Below are 16,303 nucleotides of genomic sequence, written 5' to 3'. Positions count from 1 at the left end.
GCAGGGTAATAATCCCCACCAAATTCTGCCAGTCTGGGGGCTTCCCCTGTTGAACAGAATCAAGAACCCATATGGGTTCGTCACGGAAAAAAAACTAAAAAAGAAAAAGAAATGCACCAGAGAAAACAATCAGATTATGGCGTTTCCAGGTCTCACCCCTCCGTTCGCGAGGGCGATGCCCATGATGGCTGCCGCCTCCATCACCCACGACAACGGATTCCACATGAACCCCAAGAATTTCAGAAACTTGCTCTCCTGCAACCACAAACAAATTCAAAAAAAAAAAAAATTAACAGCTAGATTAAAAAACAAAAAGCACATACAAGAGGGTTGTCTCACAAATCTATATCAGTAGAGGTGGTGAGGGAAAGAACACATCCCCATCCCGCATGCATCTCAGATTATCAAACACCTCCTCCAAGGGTATGTTCTCGTCGAACCACATCCTGCCCACCGCCACCACCGTATCCTCAGCTCGGAGGGGTAGAACACGTTTCTCGACGACGCGGGGTCGTCCTCGAAGCTCGGAGGGGGAGGGGGATCCGAAGCTCGATGGGGGGTTTGGGGGGAGATGATCGGGGAGGAAGGAGGGGGGAATGATGGCGGCTGGGGAGGGTTAGGGTTTGTTGCCCTAACCCTTTTTTTCTCTACACGAGAGAGAGAGAGAGGGGAGGAGGGGGGGGGGGGGGAAGGCAGGGGATCGGGGAAAAAGGCAGGGGATCCGCACATTTTGTTGGCCTTTTTTTTTTTCCTCCGACGACACTTTGAAGCGTTGTCTTATTTCAATTTCACCTGACGCTATTCAAAAGCGTCGTAATATTTTGGCGCTGTTTCAAAATTTTCCGACGCTTTCTGTTAGCGTCGGCAGAGAACAGTCGGCAAAACCCTATTTTGTCGTAGTGCGCCGGTCATTATAATTCAGTGCTGAACGCCTCGTATTGAATCGTGTTTGGATAATTAAAGATACAGATGAGACATCTAACAAAGTAAGAGGGTACGAGTTTCCATATTTTCATACTTTAGAACCATCTGTTAAGATTTCTGGATATCAAACATCAAGCAATAGAAATAAAAACAATCAACTAGTAATTCAAATTGATAATATTTTTTAGGAAACTATTGCACGATAGCCAGAGGTAATCAGGTAATGGTGTGAATTCCTCCTGCTGCGACGCAAAACTGCCAAAAAGAAAGCTGTCATCGTAATATGCTCGGGCTAAATTGACAGTTATAAACTAACGGCCAGTGGTATGACAAAGGATCGATCCCTCATCATTTCAAGAACGATAGCAGTTTCTGAACAAAACCAAAAGTCTGGAATAACTAGGTGTAAGGTACGTTACGTACTTCCCATATATATAGACCTCGGATTGCCTCCTATTCTCTCTCTCCCTCTGCGTCCTTCTTCTTGGTCCTCCTTTCTTTCTGTTTCTCTTGAAGAATCCCCATACAAGAAAGCTTAGCCCGAGCACTGATGGAGAAGGAAGACTCTGCTTCCCCTTCAAGATTTCCGGGCGCCAGTGCATCTCCCACGGACCCTTCGGCCGGTCAGCCCACCCCATCCTCACCTAACTCGCCAAGGCGCGCTGATCCTTCCCTTCAAGAAAGGCTTTCCTCCGGAGAAGATGGTAGCCCAAGAAATCCAGAAGCTCCAGTGAAGTTTCGATCACTGAAAGATATTTGTGCCGATCGCCAACGAAATTCTTTGAAGGTTAGAGTTAAAGTTCCGCCAGGTTATAACTTCCATTCACCCACAAGAGCGAAGCCCAGCGGTACTGATGGCCATGGCGGTTCTTTGAAGGCTAGATCAAAGATTCCGCCAGGATTCGACGTTCGTTCACTGGGGGCCCAACCCAGCTACTCTTCTCATGGCGATCAACAAACAGAAAGCTATCCACCCTTTCTACACCACGAAGAGGTCTCTCTCTCTCTCTCTCTCGTTATTTCTTGTACTCTCTTTCTAAAGGTGTATTCAGCTTCCTCTCTTGTTAACGATCAGATGGCGGACAACGTTCTGGAGGATTCCTTGAAGCAGGAGATCGTCAATGACGACTACAGAGCGTGTCTTAGGGCTGGCATCGGTGGGCCGCTGGGTTCCCAGTCCGGGCGAAGTGGTCCGTCGCAGCCGAATAGGCTAATCGAACCGGATGATGGACCGGGCCGCAAAGCTCCCGGATCAGCTTCAGGGTCTTCCAAGAAACCCAAGAATGCCCAAGCTCTACAGTCCCAACGAGGCCGTGGAGGTTCAGATGATCCGGTTGGCATCGGTGGTCCGGCAGGTTCTCGGATCGGGCCGGGTGAACCGTCGCAGGCCGCTCCTGACCGTTCTGCCGAGAAGCGCGGTAAATGGATTGAGCGGAAATCCGAAAGTGGTAAGATAATTCGGATTAAGCTTCCGGAATCGGGCTCTAGGCCTTCGGACAAGCCCAATAATAGGGAATCTGAGAACGTATCATAGGACTCGGCGTTCTTGGAGTCTTGGGTGAACGAGCACGTAGCTTGGGCCGGGAATACTACAAGTTTTTTTTTTTTTTATCCAGAAGTTTGCCTGTCCGCCCACATGTAGATATGGTGGGTCTATTCTTTTCTTTCTAAAAATTACTTAGATGATGGAATACTTTTGTGTTTTTCTGGTAAATTACTTCATATCATTCTGTTTCTAGGGTAACGGGATTTATTTTGATTGCTTGGGAGCTGGCCGGGCATGAAAGAAGGCACTATTGGATGTACAAAGCCAGCCATTATGATCCCTCAACCTGTAAATCCTTCTATTATATATCAATGGTATGATAGTTAATCCTGTTATATGTAATTTGATTGGACTTTTATTTCATCTGTTTCTTTAGTTCAGCACTTGAATTTGAATGTTACTTGACAAATAGACCTGAAGATTGTTAGATTAAGTATGAGCCCTAGAGGACCTTTTTTTTTTTTTGATAAGTTACCCTAGAAGAGGCTAGGTTCTGTAGCCCTTTAATTTGTTTAAGAATGTGCGCATAAATGTCTAAGTTAATGAAAACTATCATATGTTTGGAGAGAGTGTTACTCACCAACCTATATTCGGGGATTAGTTATCAGCAGTGAAGTATGGTTTGACTTGGGGACTTGTTTGCAAGACAGTGAAGTATGAGCAGGGAAGTGCATGCGAGTTAACTTTGGACTTCATGTGTGTCTGACCTTCCGTAGTAGGAACAAGTAATCCTCTATTTTTCTACGTCATTCCCAAACTATACTTGAAAAAAAAAATCAGATTCTCTGTTAATCTAACTTCAATAAAAGACTGGTCAAGTTAAGTACTAAAATTTCTTCAAATACGCTTCTCCGTTTCTAGTCAAAAAGAAAAAAAGGTCTTCTAACCTTCCTTGCCTCATGGGTCCCTTGAGTTAAAGATAATATATATATATATATATATATATATATATATATATATATATATATATATATATTTTATAATAAATCGGATGATTTAAATTTAACAAGAAGGGATACATCCATGGAATTTGAAAAATAAAATATTATAAAATTAGATAGAAAGATTAGTCAAGGATGCCCATAGAGTTGATCCTATATGGTTCTTCACAGATGATGCCATCCAATTGGCAGCACTGTTTGCTTTTCTATGTATATGCGAGATTTGTTGTCGTGACTGCAAGTCTCCAACAACCTGTAAAAGAGGATGAAATCTATGTTTAGCAGAATGGGAACCAGAAAGCCATCTAATAATTACCATAACATCATCTCTAAATAAATCTATGAAGCATGTAATATATATAGCATAATTGAATTGCTTGGAACCATGGTATCGAAGAGGATATGCCCCTCTCTTTTGCCATTGACATCCCCCACAACCATTGTTTCATGCCTAGGTGGCCATCGCAGCCTCTAGAGACTCCACCGTCACCCCAGAGAGCATCCAAATACCACTCATGCCCCGCTTAGTAGAGCTTTTGGAGGGCCAAAAAGCACTTTCTAGCCCTCCAAAAGCACATTTAGATGAAATAGAAGTGTTTGGTAAAAATTTCGGAAAGCTGTTTTAGCTTTGCCAGAAAGCTAAAAATAGCATTTTCCGAAAAAACACTTTTAGGTCCCGTCGGAAAGCTATTTTGAGTTATAATATTTTTCTTTTTTTAAACCAAAATACCTGTAACAAAATATAAGAATTACACAAAATGTCCCTTTATAATTTAGTTTGTTTACCAAACACATGTTAAAGTTTCACAACACTTTAGAAATGTAGTTACCAAATAGCAAATAGCTTTTTATAAAAGCTTTACTTCGAAAAGCTCTACTTCGAAAAGCTCTATTGCCAACAGCTCTGTCAAACAGGGCCTCAGTCAAGAATCAGAAACACATTCCTTTTCTTTGACAATGAAATTCTCCTTAATAAGAAAAACCATCAAAAACTTTTTCAAATTAAAGAGATACTATTTCTAACCAGCCTAAAAATTATTCAAACCACTATGTTTCCTCTACACACTTTAATTTAAATTGCTAAAATTCTCAAGATTTAGTAATTGACCTCTAATCAAAATACCAATCTTCATTGCAAACTGAAAATATCTAAAATTTCAAATTTTAGATAGAGCCAAGGAAGAACTCTTGAGTCTCATCCCCAAATATATTTTTCTTGTACATAACAGTTTAATTCATATATGATCTATATACAGATTTCAACCTTGAAGAATATTTAATGAATATCATATAATCTTTTCTAGTTCAAACATCAAACGACTTCTTATGAACGAACCCTAACATACCACCAAAATAATTAACTTCAAGCTAGAAGTAATATTATAGTATACCCCCCATATCAAATTGAGCTTCCAAATTAATAAACAAATAATTATATTGCGCAATAATGTTCCATGGCTAATACTCCTTCATTTAATTTTAGTTAAAATCTAATTAATCATAACCTGAAATACAAATTGTTCTACCAAGAAAATTCTTAAAATAGTTTATTCACACGTTAGCTACAAGCACAGTTAGGTGGTATTATGATTTCAATGAAAATAAAATAAGCATCACAAATAAAATTAAGAGAAAATAGCACAAATTTATTAATAATAAAAGCAAAGAAAAATATTTGTCTCATTATCTAATTTCTACCCAACTCTTAAACTTTCAGCGAACCCTAAGTATTCAAAAAGCTAAGCTCCAATATGACTATTTCAATCATGATCTCCGGCGATCTTAAATCTATGCTATGATACCACTAAATCTGTCACGCCTCGAACTTAAAGTATAACAGATGCCGTATACCTCCATGTCAGACCATACAAGCATGCAAGGCTACAGATCAAATCAAAACAATCATTTTTAAAAAAATAATTCTTACAATCAATTGTTCCAAAGTGATATAAGTCAGCATATACTTAATTATTTATTCAAATCAAATAAAATATTCTAACTAGTCTAAATAATCTAACTAGAACTCCAAAAAAAAAAAAAAAATATCTTCAAAGATCTAGTGCACTTCTCCAAGTCCTAAGAAATCATGAATCTGGATCTGAAAAATAGAAAAAGAAAAGATAATGAGCTACATTATCCCAATAAGCAACATAATACTCAAATCTAAGGTCTAAGCATGTAAGATAAATAATTAGTTAAAGAGTGAGATATTGACCAAAAATAAATCAATTTTCGAATAATACATATATCTCTTTTGAAGTTTAGACTATAACCACGTAACCTAGTGGCATAGGTCAGAATGAACAAAGTGTCAAATACCACTATTCTTAACCATCAATGGTTCGGATCCAATTACTCCTATTTTAATCATTGGTGGTTCAATGTCGAAACCAGTTTTTTAGATTATAAGTTAGTAGGGCCAATGAATAATTTCCATTGATGGGACCAGGTCATGCTGAGAATATATGTATATATATGAAACAAATTTTATAATTTATCCAGTATTACTGAGAAGCGAGGGCAACATGGCGAAAACCGGCTGAAGCCGGTTCCCATGTTTATTTGGTTTTTTCCCATTTATGCGCTTCATCTCCAGTACTTCCTCTGATCTTGGGATCTCACTGGAGCAGGGAGACGACTCCACTTCCCCTCCCAGGCACCCGTAACAATGAGCCCAGCCACCCGTCGTCATCACCATCTATCGTTGGAACAAATCGAACCCACTAGACACGTCCCCCAACTAGAGGTGATCACGGGCCTTCTGGCCCGCCCAGCCCGCCCGGCCCGGCCCGAAATTTTTCGGGCTTGGGCATTGAAAAAGGGCCCGTTGGTCGGGCCTGGGCAGGAAAAGCGGCCCGACCAAAAAAATCGGGCCGGGCCTGGACACTTAAAAAAAAAGCCCGATTCGGCCCGGCCCGACTATAAAATACTGATAATATTTTTTTTAAAAAAATAAACCCTAAAACTAAAACTAAATCCTAAACCCTCCCCTCCCCTCGCTGAGAGCCGCCGCGACCAACCCCCCCACCCAACCCCCCCCCTCCCCCAAACCCCCCCCCCTTTCCGTCGCTGAGAGCCGCCGCCGCCCCCCTTCCTTCGCTGAGAGCCGGCGCCCCCCCTTCCTTCGCTGAGAGCCGGCGCCCCCCCTTCCTTCGCCGAGAGCCGCCGCCCCCCCTTCCCTTCGCTGAGAGCCGCCGCCCCCCTTCCTTCGCCGAGAGCCGCCGCCCCCCCTTCCCTTCGCTGAGAGCCGCCGCCCCCCCTTCCCGTCGCTGAGAGCCGCCGCCCCCCCTTCCCTGGCTGAGAGCCGCCGCCCCCCTTCCTTCGCTGAGAGCCGGCGCCCCCCCTTCCTTCGCCGAGAGCCGCCGCCCCCCCTTCCCTTCGCTGAGAGCCGCCGCCCCCCTTCCTTCGCTGAGAGCCGGCGCCCCCCCTTCCTTCGCCGAGAGCCGCCGCCCCCCCTTCCCTTCGCTGAGAGCCGGCGCCCCCCCTTCCTTCGCCGAGAGCCGCCGCCCCCCCTTCCCTCGCCGAGAGCCGCCCCCCCTTCCTTCGCCGAGAGCCCGACTCGGAGAGGGAGAGGTGGGGGGAGGGGAGCGGGAGAGCTCGGAAGTTCCGAGTCGGAACTCGGAGAGGGAGAGGTGGGGGGGGGGGAGCGGGAGAGAGGGAGGGAGGTCGGGTCGGGCCTGTCGGGTCGGGCCTATCCGGTCGGGCCTGTCGGGTCGGGCCTGGGACCAGATTTATAAGGTCGGGTCGGGCCTGGACAAAAATTTAAGCCCGACAGTCGGGCCGGGCCGGGTCTGGGCATAGCCATCGGGCCTAATTTCTGCTGTGGAGCCCGGCCCGAGCCCGGCTCAACCCGGGTTTTGATCACCTCTACCCCCAACACAATGTCACCCCTACTACCACATGACACGATCCCGTATTTGTCTTGTTTTAGGCTAAATTTATCTTGATCATCGGAATTGTGAACAATTGAAATTTAGATCTGAATATTGTGAATTATTATCAGTAATAGGCTTCCTATCAACTGGATGATTATATTCTATTTCATCATTGAGACTCATCGGATATGATCTCTTCCTTCTTTCTCTGTCATTAGGAAAAAAAAAAAGAGAATCGAAGAAGCTCCAAAGCAGAGTGGTTCCAAAAATAAAGACATCTTTGTTTTGGACCCTTGACATAGAAGAAAGGGAACGGATATTTTTTTTCCCTCTATAGAGAAGAATGTGTTTTTTTCTCTCTATCTCTCTATTATTTTTATTATTTCTGTACTTTTAATTTTTATGGGGATATGTTAGAGGAAGTTCAAATATTTCCAGTGTTGGAGTGTGAGGTTCATGCTGTGATGAGAACTGGAGGATTCCTCTGTCATAATTGGTGATTCGAGTGAAGGGTAACAGAGAGAGCTAGTGAGATGGGAACGTAAAGGTAGAAGAAAAGGCTTGGGGGACGAGATGGAAAGGGATGAGAAGCATAGCAGCAATTTAATAAAAAATATTTTTAAGAAAAAAATTATAGAGATATTTCTTCAAATTTCAACGAACAATATTTTGATGCTAATTTTTTAAAATTTTTAATTGGATATAATAACGCTTTTTTTCATTGTAATGCAACTCGACATCTATTTGTCGTAACAATTTGCGTAAAATATCTAAATTATGTTTTATTTATTTTTTCCAAAAATATTTCTTTCGATCGATAATAATCTCTCTAACGGATGAGTGAAGGACGATGGTGGGTGGTTGAAGCAATCCATGATGATGTAGATGAGCACCTCCACGATGGCTAAGAATATGATGAACGCCATGTACAGCCACTCTCTCCTATCATCAAAAGGCTTGATCTTTGCCCCAAAAATTAAAGATCAGAACAAAATTCACAAAAAGTAAGTTCAACGAAATGAATCTAAAACAAAAAATCAAGAAAAGAGAGGGATTGCAGGAAGATTTGCAGAGGGACAATCCATTGGTCTTCCAACAAAACCATCAGCTGCTCCATGCCGGCACCTCCTCTTTTCTCTATTATTATTTTAAACAAATCATAGCGTGTATTTTTATTTGGTTGCTTAATGTATATGGGATTGGGAAATTTATATTGACTTAAAATTGCCAAGATTATTATTCTCTCAAGATTATTATTCTACGCGTCCCTAAAAATCAAATGATCCGTCTCGCCTGGTCGCGAACGCCACTGTTGAAATCACCACTTGTAATTTAATATTCTATTACTGATGTCTAGACAGAAGATTGGGCTATAGTGTAATAATAAAATAAATTATAATATTTAATTAAAAAAATAAAAATTTAGAATCACAATATTTTTCCTCCATGCTTGAGGGACTGTTCTTATATTTCTTTTCTATTTTTAATGTATTGAGAATTCGGATCCAAGTTTCATCAGCTCATCGTGAGTGCACCACTTTACACTGCTGATGTGGCTGCATCAAGGGCTCACATGCCTATTTAATAGGGGTACTGTGTATGCATGGGTGAACACAGGTTCAGGACGTATCTTTCACCCAGAACAATGATTGTTTTTTTTTTCGGGAAATTACTTTCCCGTCCCTCAAAAGACCCCGCTGTAACAAGAGGTTCCGGTTGACCCAAAAACAAACTTCCGGTCCACCGCTTCATGGATCTTTAATTGTCGGTCCCTAAGTTACTGTTTGCTTTAAAATATAGTACCCAAAGTGCCCTCAGGTTACTTAAGTACCCCCCAGGCTACCGGAAGCGGGAAAAAAATAGGTACCGCGTTCTGTTTTGGAACCGGAAACACTCTGTTTTTGTCTACCGAAGATGCTCCGAAGTAAAAATCCCACTTGCAGCCCTTAAGCGTGGATGCCCCTGGTGATCCCACGGAAGGTGTTTACCGAAGATGGCTTTCGAGGAAGATTTTGAGACGGAAAAAAGGTGTAAAAATAGGCCGCAACAGGGTATGCATTTTGTCTCCGTTCTTCTCTGTTTTGTCTTTGCCAATAGAGATTGTTTGGTCTGGGAAGAGACAAGCACCCATTAGGATGGATGCTAGATGGATAGGGAGAGAGCATGTCGAGCCTTTGTGTTGACCTAAAAACATTGAGACTACATCTTACTCTTTACCGGTTCCCTGTTTGAGAGAACGCTGATAGTCCCTCTTTCTCTGTGTAGTGAGACTCTGCTCCACTATATTCCTAAGTCTGTTTGCAATTCGGAATTATCTGTTCATTGCCTCCTCTTTTTTCCATTGTCATGGCTTCGGAAGACACTGGTAGCTATGTTTTTATGGCCATTTGTTCTTATGGTAGCGAAGCTGTGATTATTTCCATCTCAAAAGACACAATTCTTGATCAAATTTTTAAGGAAATAGTTGAAAGGTGGAGACATTTATCTTCTACAATGATAGAAGTTAAGTTTTATATTCCAAACAAGTCTAAAATGCTTGTTACGCTCATGAGCGATAAGGATGTTCGTAACATGCATGAAATACACGTCAACTTAAATGCCAAGGTGATCGAGATGGTTGTTACTCATTCTCCAACCTTGATCGAAGGTGCTGCTGTGGTAATTGAGAGGTATTCCCTTTTTTAAATATTGTTTTGTGCAACGGATTTTAGTAAGTTTGCTAAAATAATGTTTATCCTATTGTATGAACAGTGGTCATCGCATTGTGCTGAAATCAGTTCGAGAGGGAAAAATTTTTCGAAGGGTAGCTCAAGTAATTTTGGTCAAGTTGTTGAAGAAACAAGAGCCGCAATTGAAGAGGAAGCAAGTCAAAAAAATTCGTTGGATGATTGGAAAAATAGTATAGAGGGTGTTGGTCAGGAGTTCATGAATGTGGAAACTCTACGTGACACCATTCGCAACTATTGCATTGCAATTTGCAGGGATTTTGTCTTCGTGAAGAACGATCGTGATCGAGTTACTGTAGAATGTGTTTATGAAGGTTGCGAATGGCGTATTCATGATTCTCGCCTTGGGAATGGTGAAAAGTTTGCAATTAAAAAAATGCACTGTAACCACACATGTGGAGGAGGATTGCAAGTGCGGTCTCATCCAAAGGCTTCAAAACGTTGGGTTTCCAAAATTGTTAAAGATCAACTTCAAGATATGCCGTTATATAAGCCGAGTGATATTGTAAAGGATATTCGACGACAATATGGTGTTGAATTGCCGTATCATCAAGCTTGGCGTGGTAAGGAGGTGGCCATGATGGATCTTTATGGTAACAGCCGGCTATCTTATGAACGGATTCGCTGGTATTGCGATGCCATTCGTCAGACCAACCCCGGCAGCATTGCAGAGTACGAAACAATTGATGGTCGATTCAGACGTCTATTCATTTGTTTTCATGCTTCACTAATGGGTTTCATAAAAGGATGTCGTCCTCTGATTTTTATGGATGGCACATTTATAAAGCATAAGGATGGAGGTGTATTGCTTGGAGCCACTTCCAAAGATGGAAATGATGATATGTTTCCTATAGCTTATGGTGTTGTAGATATAGAATGTGATGAAAATTGGGAATGGTTTTGCCGGTTTCTGAAAGAAGCTATTCATAGTTGTACTGAGTATAGTGGTCAACAGTTCACATTTATGACGGATAGACATCAGGGCATTATTAAATCCGTGCCGAAGTACTTTCCTGATTCTTACCACTCATATTGTATACGTCATGTGAAAGAAAACTTCAAGAATCAGGTTTGCATCGTCATATTATGAATAATTTAAACTACAAAGTATCTAAGTAATGTAGCATGTGGTATATTTGATTTTAATTATCAATGCAGGTCCTTGTCCATTATCGTGCAGCTGAGAGAAAGAGGCTCATTGATTTACTAAATGCTGCTGCCTATACACCAAGGCTTACTGTATTCCGAAAGCTAATTGCAAAGCTTACATCAGAAGCCCCTGGTGCTACCACCTTTCTCCTACATGCAAAGCCGGAGCATTGGGCGAATGCTGTATTTCCAGGTCCACGCTGGGGCATCATGACATCGAATGTGGCAGAGTCTTTTAATAGTTGGGTCCTGGAGGCTCGTCATCTCCCTGTGCCTCAGATGGTTGACCATATAAGGATCCAAATAATGCAGATGATGCATCAACGGCGTAATCGAGGATATAGCATTCAATCTCAACTTTGTCCTGATGCGGAGAAAGTGTTGCAAAAAAATGCGGAAGATGGTCGGAGATTAGCTGTATTTACGTCCAACATAATGATATATGATGTAAAGGATACCAACTACTCATGCAAAGTTGACCTGCATATGTGTAGCTGCTCTTGTGGCGAGTGGCGAATCTTCCGCATGCCATGTAAGCATGCTTGTGCATGCATCGAGAAGGACGGCAGATCACTATACCAATTCACCGACAATTGTTTCCAAGCTGAATTGTATAGAGTAACATATGCCGAAGCAATCAGTCCAATTCCTGACATGGAGAAACCCCAAAGTGCCTCTGAAGAGATTCACATTCTACCCCCTATAAGAAAGACACGTCCTGGCAGGCCTAAAAAGAAGAGAAGACCTTCGCAAGTGGAGTCAGTACGTGAAATGAGATGTGGACGATGCGGGAAGGTTGGGCACAATAGAAGGACTTGTAATGAGGTCATCAAGTAAAGAATATGGACATTATGAAGAATGTATCGAGATACCTGCAATGTATTTTCATGTTAGTCACAGCATATTAAGAATAAAACTCTTGTATTGATGTTAATGAAGTGCAAACTGAATTGTATATGTTGATTTTTTGTTAGATTTTAATTCAGTTACTTCAAACCGGAATGCAGTTAAAAAATTGTTACAAACACGTAATGATACACAGTTAATCAACAGTTGGCATAGCATTCGACGTCAGCTCTGACAATTACAATAGTTGAATATGGCGTGGAAAAATTTATATTGACACCTAAAATCCCGTTTCCCGGCTTTCCTTCGACTTTGCCTAATCTGAGACTCTTAACGAGTCGACTCCGAAAATATTGGAGTCGACTCGATCTGTCCCGATGTCGACTCGGTAGGAAAAGAGGTCGACTCTTAGGCTTGGCTGAGCTAAGGTCCACTCTCTGTCTTTGTTCTGTCCCACTTAACGGGGCGACTCGCCTTTCACTGGGGTCGACTCGAACTGCCCAGGGGTTGACTCAGAACTCCGTGAGGTCGACACTTAGGCTTCGCTTATTTTGGCTGCTCTCTGTCTTTGCTCTGTGCCAGCTAAGGAGTCGACTCCCACTGCACGGAGTCGACTCCCACTGCAAGGAGATCGACTCAAAACTCGGTGAGGTCGACACTTAGGCTTCCCTTAATTCGGCTGCTCTCTGCCTTTGCTCTGTGCCAGCTAAGGAGTCGACTCGTCCGTCACCGGAGTCGACTCCCACTGCAAGGAGGTCGACTCAAAACTCGGTGAGGTCGACACTTAGGCTTCGCTTATTTCGGCTGCTCTCTGTCTTTGCTCTGTGCCACCTAAGGAGTCGACTCGTTCGTCACCAGAGTCGACTCCCACTGCAAGGAGGTCGACTCAAAACTCGGTGAGGTCGACACTTAGGCTTCCCTTATTTCGGCTGCTCTCTCTCTTTGCTCTGTGCCACCTAAGGAGTCGACTCGTCTTTCACCGAAGTCGACTCCCACTGCACGGAGGTCGACTCAAAACTCGGTGAGGTCGACTCAAAACTCTGAGAACACAGTTAGCTTGTCTGGGAACACAGTTAGCTTGGTTCTGGGAACACAGTTAGCTTGCCTGGGAACACAGTTAGCTTCTCTGGGAACACAGTTAGCATGCTGTCTGGGAACACAGTTAGCATGCTGTCTGGGAACACAGTTAGCTTGTCTGGGAACACAGTTAGCTTCTCTGGGAACACAGTTAGCTTGTACAGTTTAGCTTGTTTCTGGGAACACAGTTAGCTTGCCTGGGAACACAGTTAGCTTCTCTGGGAACACAGTTAGCTTGTCTGGGAACACAGTTAGCATGCTGTCTGGGAACACAGTTAGCTTGTCTGGGAACACAGTTAGCTTCTCTGGGAACACAGTTAGCTTGTACAGTTTAGCTTGTTTCTGGGAACACAGTTAGGTTGCCTGGGAACACAGTTAGCTTCTCTGGGAACACAGTTAGCTTGTCTGGGAACACAGTTAGCATGCTGTCTGGGAACACAGTTAGCTTGTCTGGGAACACAGTTAGCTTGTCTGGAAACACAGTTAGCTTCTCTGGGAACACAGTTGCTTGTACAGTTAGCTTGTTTCTGGGAACACAGTTAGCTTGTCTGGGAACATAGTTAGCTTCTCTGGGAACACAGTTATGGAGTGTCTGGGAACACAGTTAGCTTGTCTGGGAACACAGTTAGCATGCTGTCTGGGAACACAGTTAGCATGCTGTCTGGGAACACAGTTAGCTTGTCTGGGAACACAGTTAGCTTCTCTGGGAACACAGTTAGCTTGTACAGTTAGCTTGTTTCTGGGAACACAGTTAGCTTGTCTGGGAACACAGTTAGCTTCTCTGGGAACACAGTTATGGAGTGTCTGGGAATACAGTTAGCTTGTCTGGGAACACAGTTAGCTTCTCTGGGAACACAGTTAGCATGCTGTCTGGGAACACAGTTAGCTTCTCTGGGAACACAGTTAGCTTGTCTGGGAACACAGTTAGCTTGTACAGTTTAGCTTGTTTCTGGGAACACAGTTAGCTTGCCTGGGAACACAGTTAGCTTCTCTGGGAACACAGTTAGCTTGTCTGGGAATACAGTTAGCATGCTGTCTGGGAACACAGTTAGCTTGTCTGGGAACACAGTTAGCTTGTCTGGGAACACAGTTAGCTTCTCTGGGAACACAGTTAGCTTGTACAGTTAGCTTGTTTCTGGGAACACAGTTAGCTTGTCTGGGAACACAGTTAGCTTCTCTGGGAACACAGTTATGGAGTGTCTGGGAACACAGTTAGCTTGTCTGGGAACACAGTTAGCATGCTGTCTGGGAACACAGTTAGCATGCTGTCTGGGAACACAGTTAGCTTGTCTGGGAACACAGTTAGCTTCTCTGGGAACACAGTTAGCTTGTACAGTTAGCTTGTTTCTGGGAACACAGTTAGCTTGTCTGGGAACACAGTTAGCTTCTCTGGGAACACAGTTATGGAGTGTCTGGGAACACAGTTAGCTTGTCTGGGAACACAGTTAGCTTCTCTGGGAACACAGTTAGCATGCTGTCTGGGAACACAGTTAGCTTCTTTGGGAACACAGTTAGCTTCTCTGGGAACACAGTTAGCTTGTACAGTTTAGCTTGTTTCTGGAAACACAGTTAGCTTGCCTGGAAACACAGTTAGCTTCTCTGGGAACACAGTTAGCTTGTCTGGAAACACAGTTAGCATGCTGTCTGGAAACACAGTTAGCTTGTCTGGGAACACAGTTAGCTTGTCTGGGAACACAGTTAGCTTCTCTGGGAACACAGTTAGCTTGTACAGTTTAGCTTGTTTCTGGGAACACAGTTAGCTTGCCTGGGAACACAGTTAGCTTCTCTGGGAACACAGTTAGCTTGTCTGGGAACACAGTTAGCATGCTGTCTGGGAACACAGTTAGCTTGTCTGGGAACACAGTTAGCTTCTCTGGGAACACAGTTAGCTTGTACAGTTAGCTTGTTTCTGGGAACACAGTTAGCTTGTCTGGGAATACAGTTAGCTTCTCTGGGAACACAGTTATGGAGTGTCTGGGAACACAGTTAGCTTGTCTGGAAACACAGTTAGTTTCTCTGGGAACACAGTTAGCATGCTGTCTGGGAACACAGTTAGCTTGTCTGGGAACACAGTTAGCTTCTCTGGGAACACAGTTAGCTACGAGTCGACCTCTCATCAAGAGGGACTCGACTCCATTTCGTAGGAGTCGACTCGGGCTGCCTGAGGTCGACCCGTAACTCCAATAAAGAAATAAAACCTGAGGTCAATCGACTCCCTCTTCCCTTCTATTTTCGTGGAGTCGACCTAAGTTCCCTTCCCGTGCTCCTTGCGTCTCTTCGTTCGTCCAATTCCTTACTTCCCTCCTCTCTATCTATCATCCATCCGTCGCCATGCCGAGGAAGCAGGTCGTGCGGCCTTCAAAGAAGAGAAGTAATGTTCCGGAAGCAACCGAGCGAAGGTCCAAGGCAAGAAACGACGTTCCTCCTCCTCGTCCGCATGCTCCATCTCCTCCTAGGCAAGTACCCTTGGTGACTCGTCGTGTTTCTCTCGGTAGGAAAATAGATTTCGACTTCTTAGAAGCCCAGGGTTTTACCATAGGTCTGAAGCTGAAAGCCATGGGTTGGGAAACCCTATGTTCCCTTGACATTCCGACGTACCCGAACCTTGTTCGCCAATTCTATGCCAATCTCAAAACCGGAATTGCTAGCATTGAAAGTGTGGTAAACAAAACCCCAATTCTGCTAAACCCGGAAACCCTAGGGAGTCTTGTGAACATCCCAACCTCTGGTTCAACCGAAGATTTTTTAGAAAATAGAGTGTTGGGCATTCAATATCTTCTTGGCACAGAAAATGTTAGTCCACTTGAGCAAATTTCGGCCAACCGACTTAGTGTGGAAAATCGACTATTACATCATATTGTTAGCCGAATCCTCTTTCCGAAAACAGGTAGGTTTGATTTTGTGTCCGAAAGAGATATTCTTGTTATGTTCCACATTCTGAACGGTAGCCCCCTTAGTTTACCTCACCTGATGATTAGACACATGGTAGAGTCTGCCTCTAGAGCTAGGGCATCCTTGCCATATGGAATGCTCTTAACCTTAGTCTTCGAGGAGTTCGGTGTAAATACTGAAGGGGAACCATCTACAACTCTTGGTCATTGGGATACTTACAATGACCGGTCGCTACATCGAATGGGTTTTCGTAAGAAAGATGGTCAGTGGATAAGAAAAGATGAAGGGAAGAGCAGTGCGTGCCATAGAGAAGAGCAGCGACCTGTC

General features: G+C 43.4%; 1 protein-coding gene across 1 annotated transcript; it reads left to right on the top strand.

Annotated features, from left to right (window-relative positions):
• Positions 1 to 9,632: 9,632 nt before the first annotated feature.
• Positions 9,633 to 11,998, top strand: LOC120110005 (uncharacterized). The gene is made up of 3 exons (XM_088712277.1): positions 9,633 to 9,944; positions 10,038 to 11,081; positions 11,171 to 11,998. Exons 1-3 carry the CDS (start codon positions 9,633 to 9,635, stop codon positions 11,996 to 11,998), a joined length of 2,184 nt encoding a protein of 727 aa, XP_088568403.1.
• Positions 11,999 to 16,303: the final 4,305 nt, after the last annotated feature.

This window comes from Phoenix dactylifera, chromosome 1 (assembly GCF_051530095.1).
Source record: "Phoenix dactylifera cultivar Ajwa chromosome 1, Ajwa_hap1_PhDact_Kaust_v1.1, whole genome shotgun sequence".
In the NCBI taxonomy this organism is placed as follows: domain Eukaryota; kingdom Viridiplantae; phylum Streptophyta; class Magnoliopsida; order Arecales; family Arecaceae; genus Phoenix; species Phoenix dactylifera.
This window is presented reverse-complemented; position numbering and strand designations above follow the sequence as displayed.

Bases quoted from the DNA above. Each gene is read 5' to 3' on its own strand.
- LOC120110005 (XM_088712277.1), top strand. From the start codon at position 9,633: ATGGCTTCGGAAGACACTGGTAGCTATGTTTTTATGGCCATTTGTTCT. The intron at 9,945-10,037 runs GTAATTGAGAGG...TTGTATGAACAG, and splicing joins TGATCGAAGGTGCTGCTGTG to TGGTCATCGCATTGTGCTGA. The intron at 11,082-11,170 runs GTTTGCATCGTC...TTATCAATGCAG, and splicing joins AAGAAAACTTCAAGAATCAG to GTCCTTGTCCATTATCGTGC.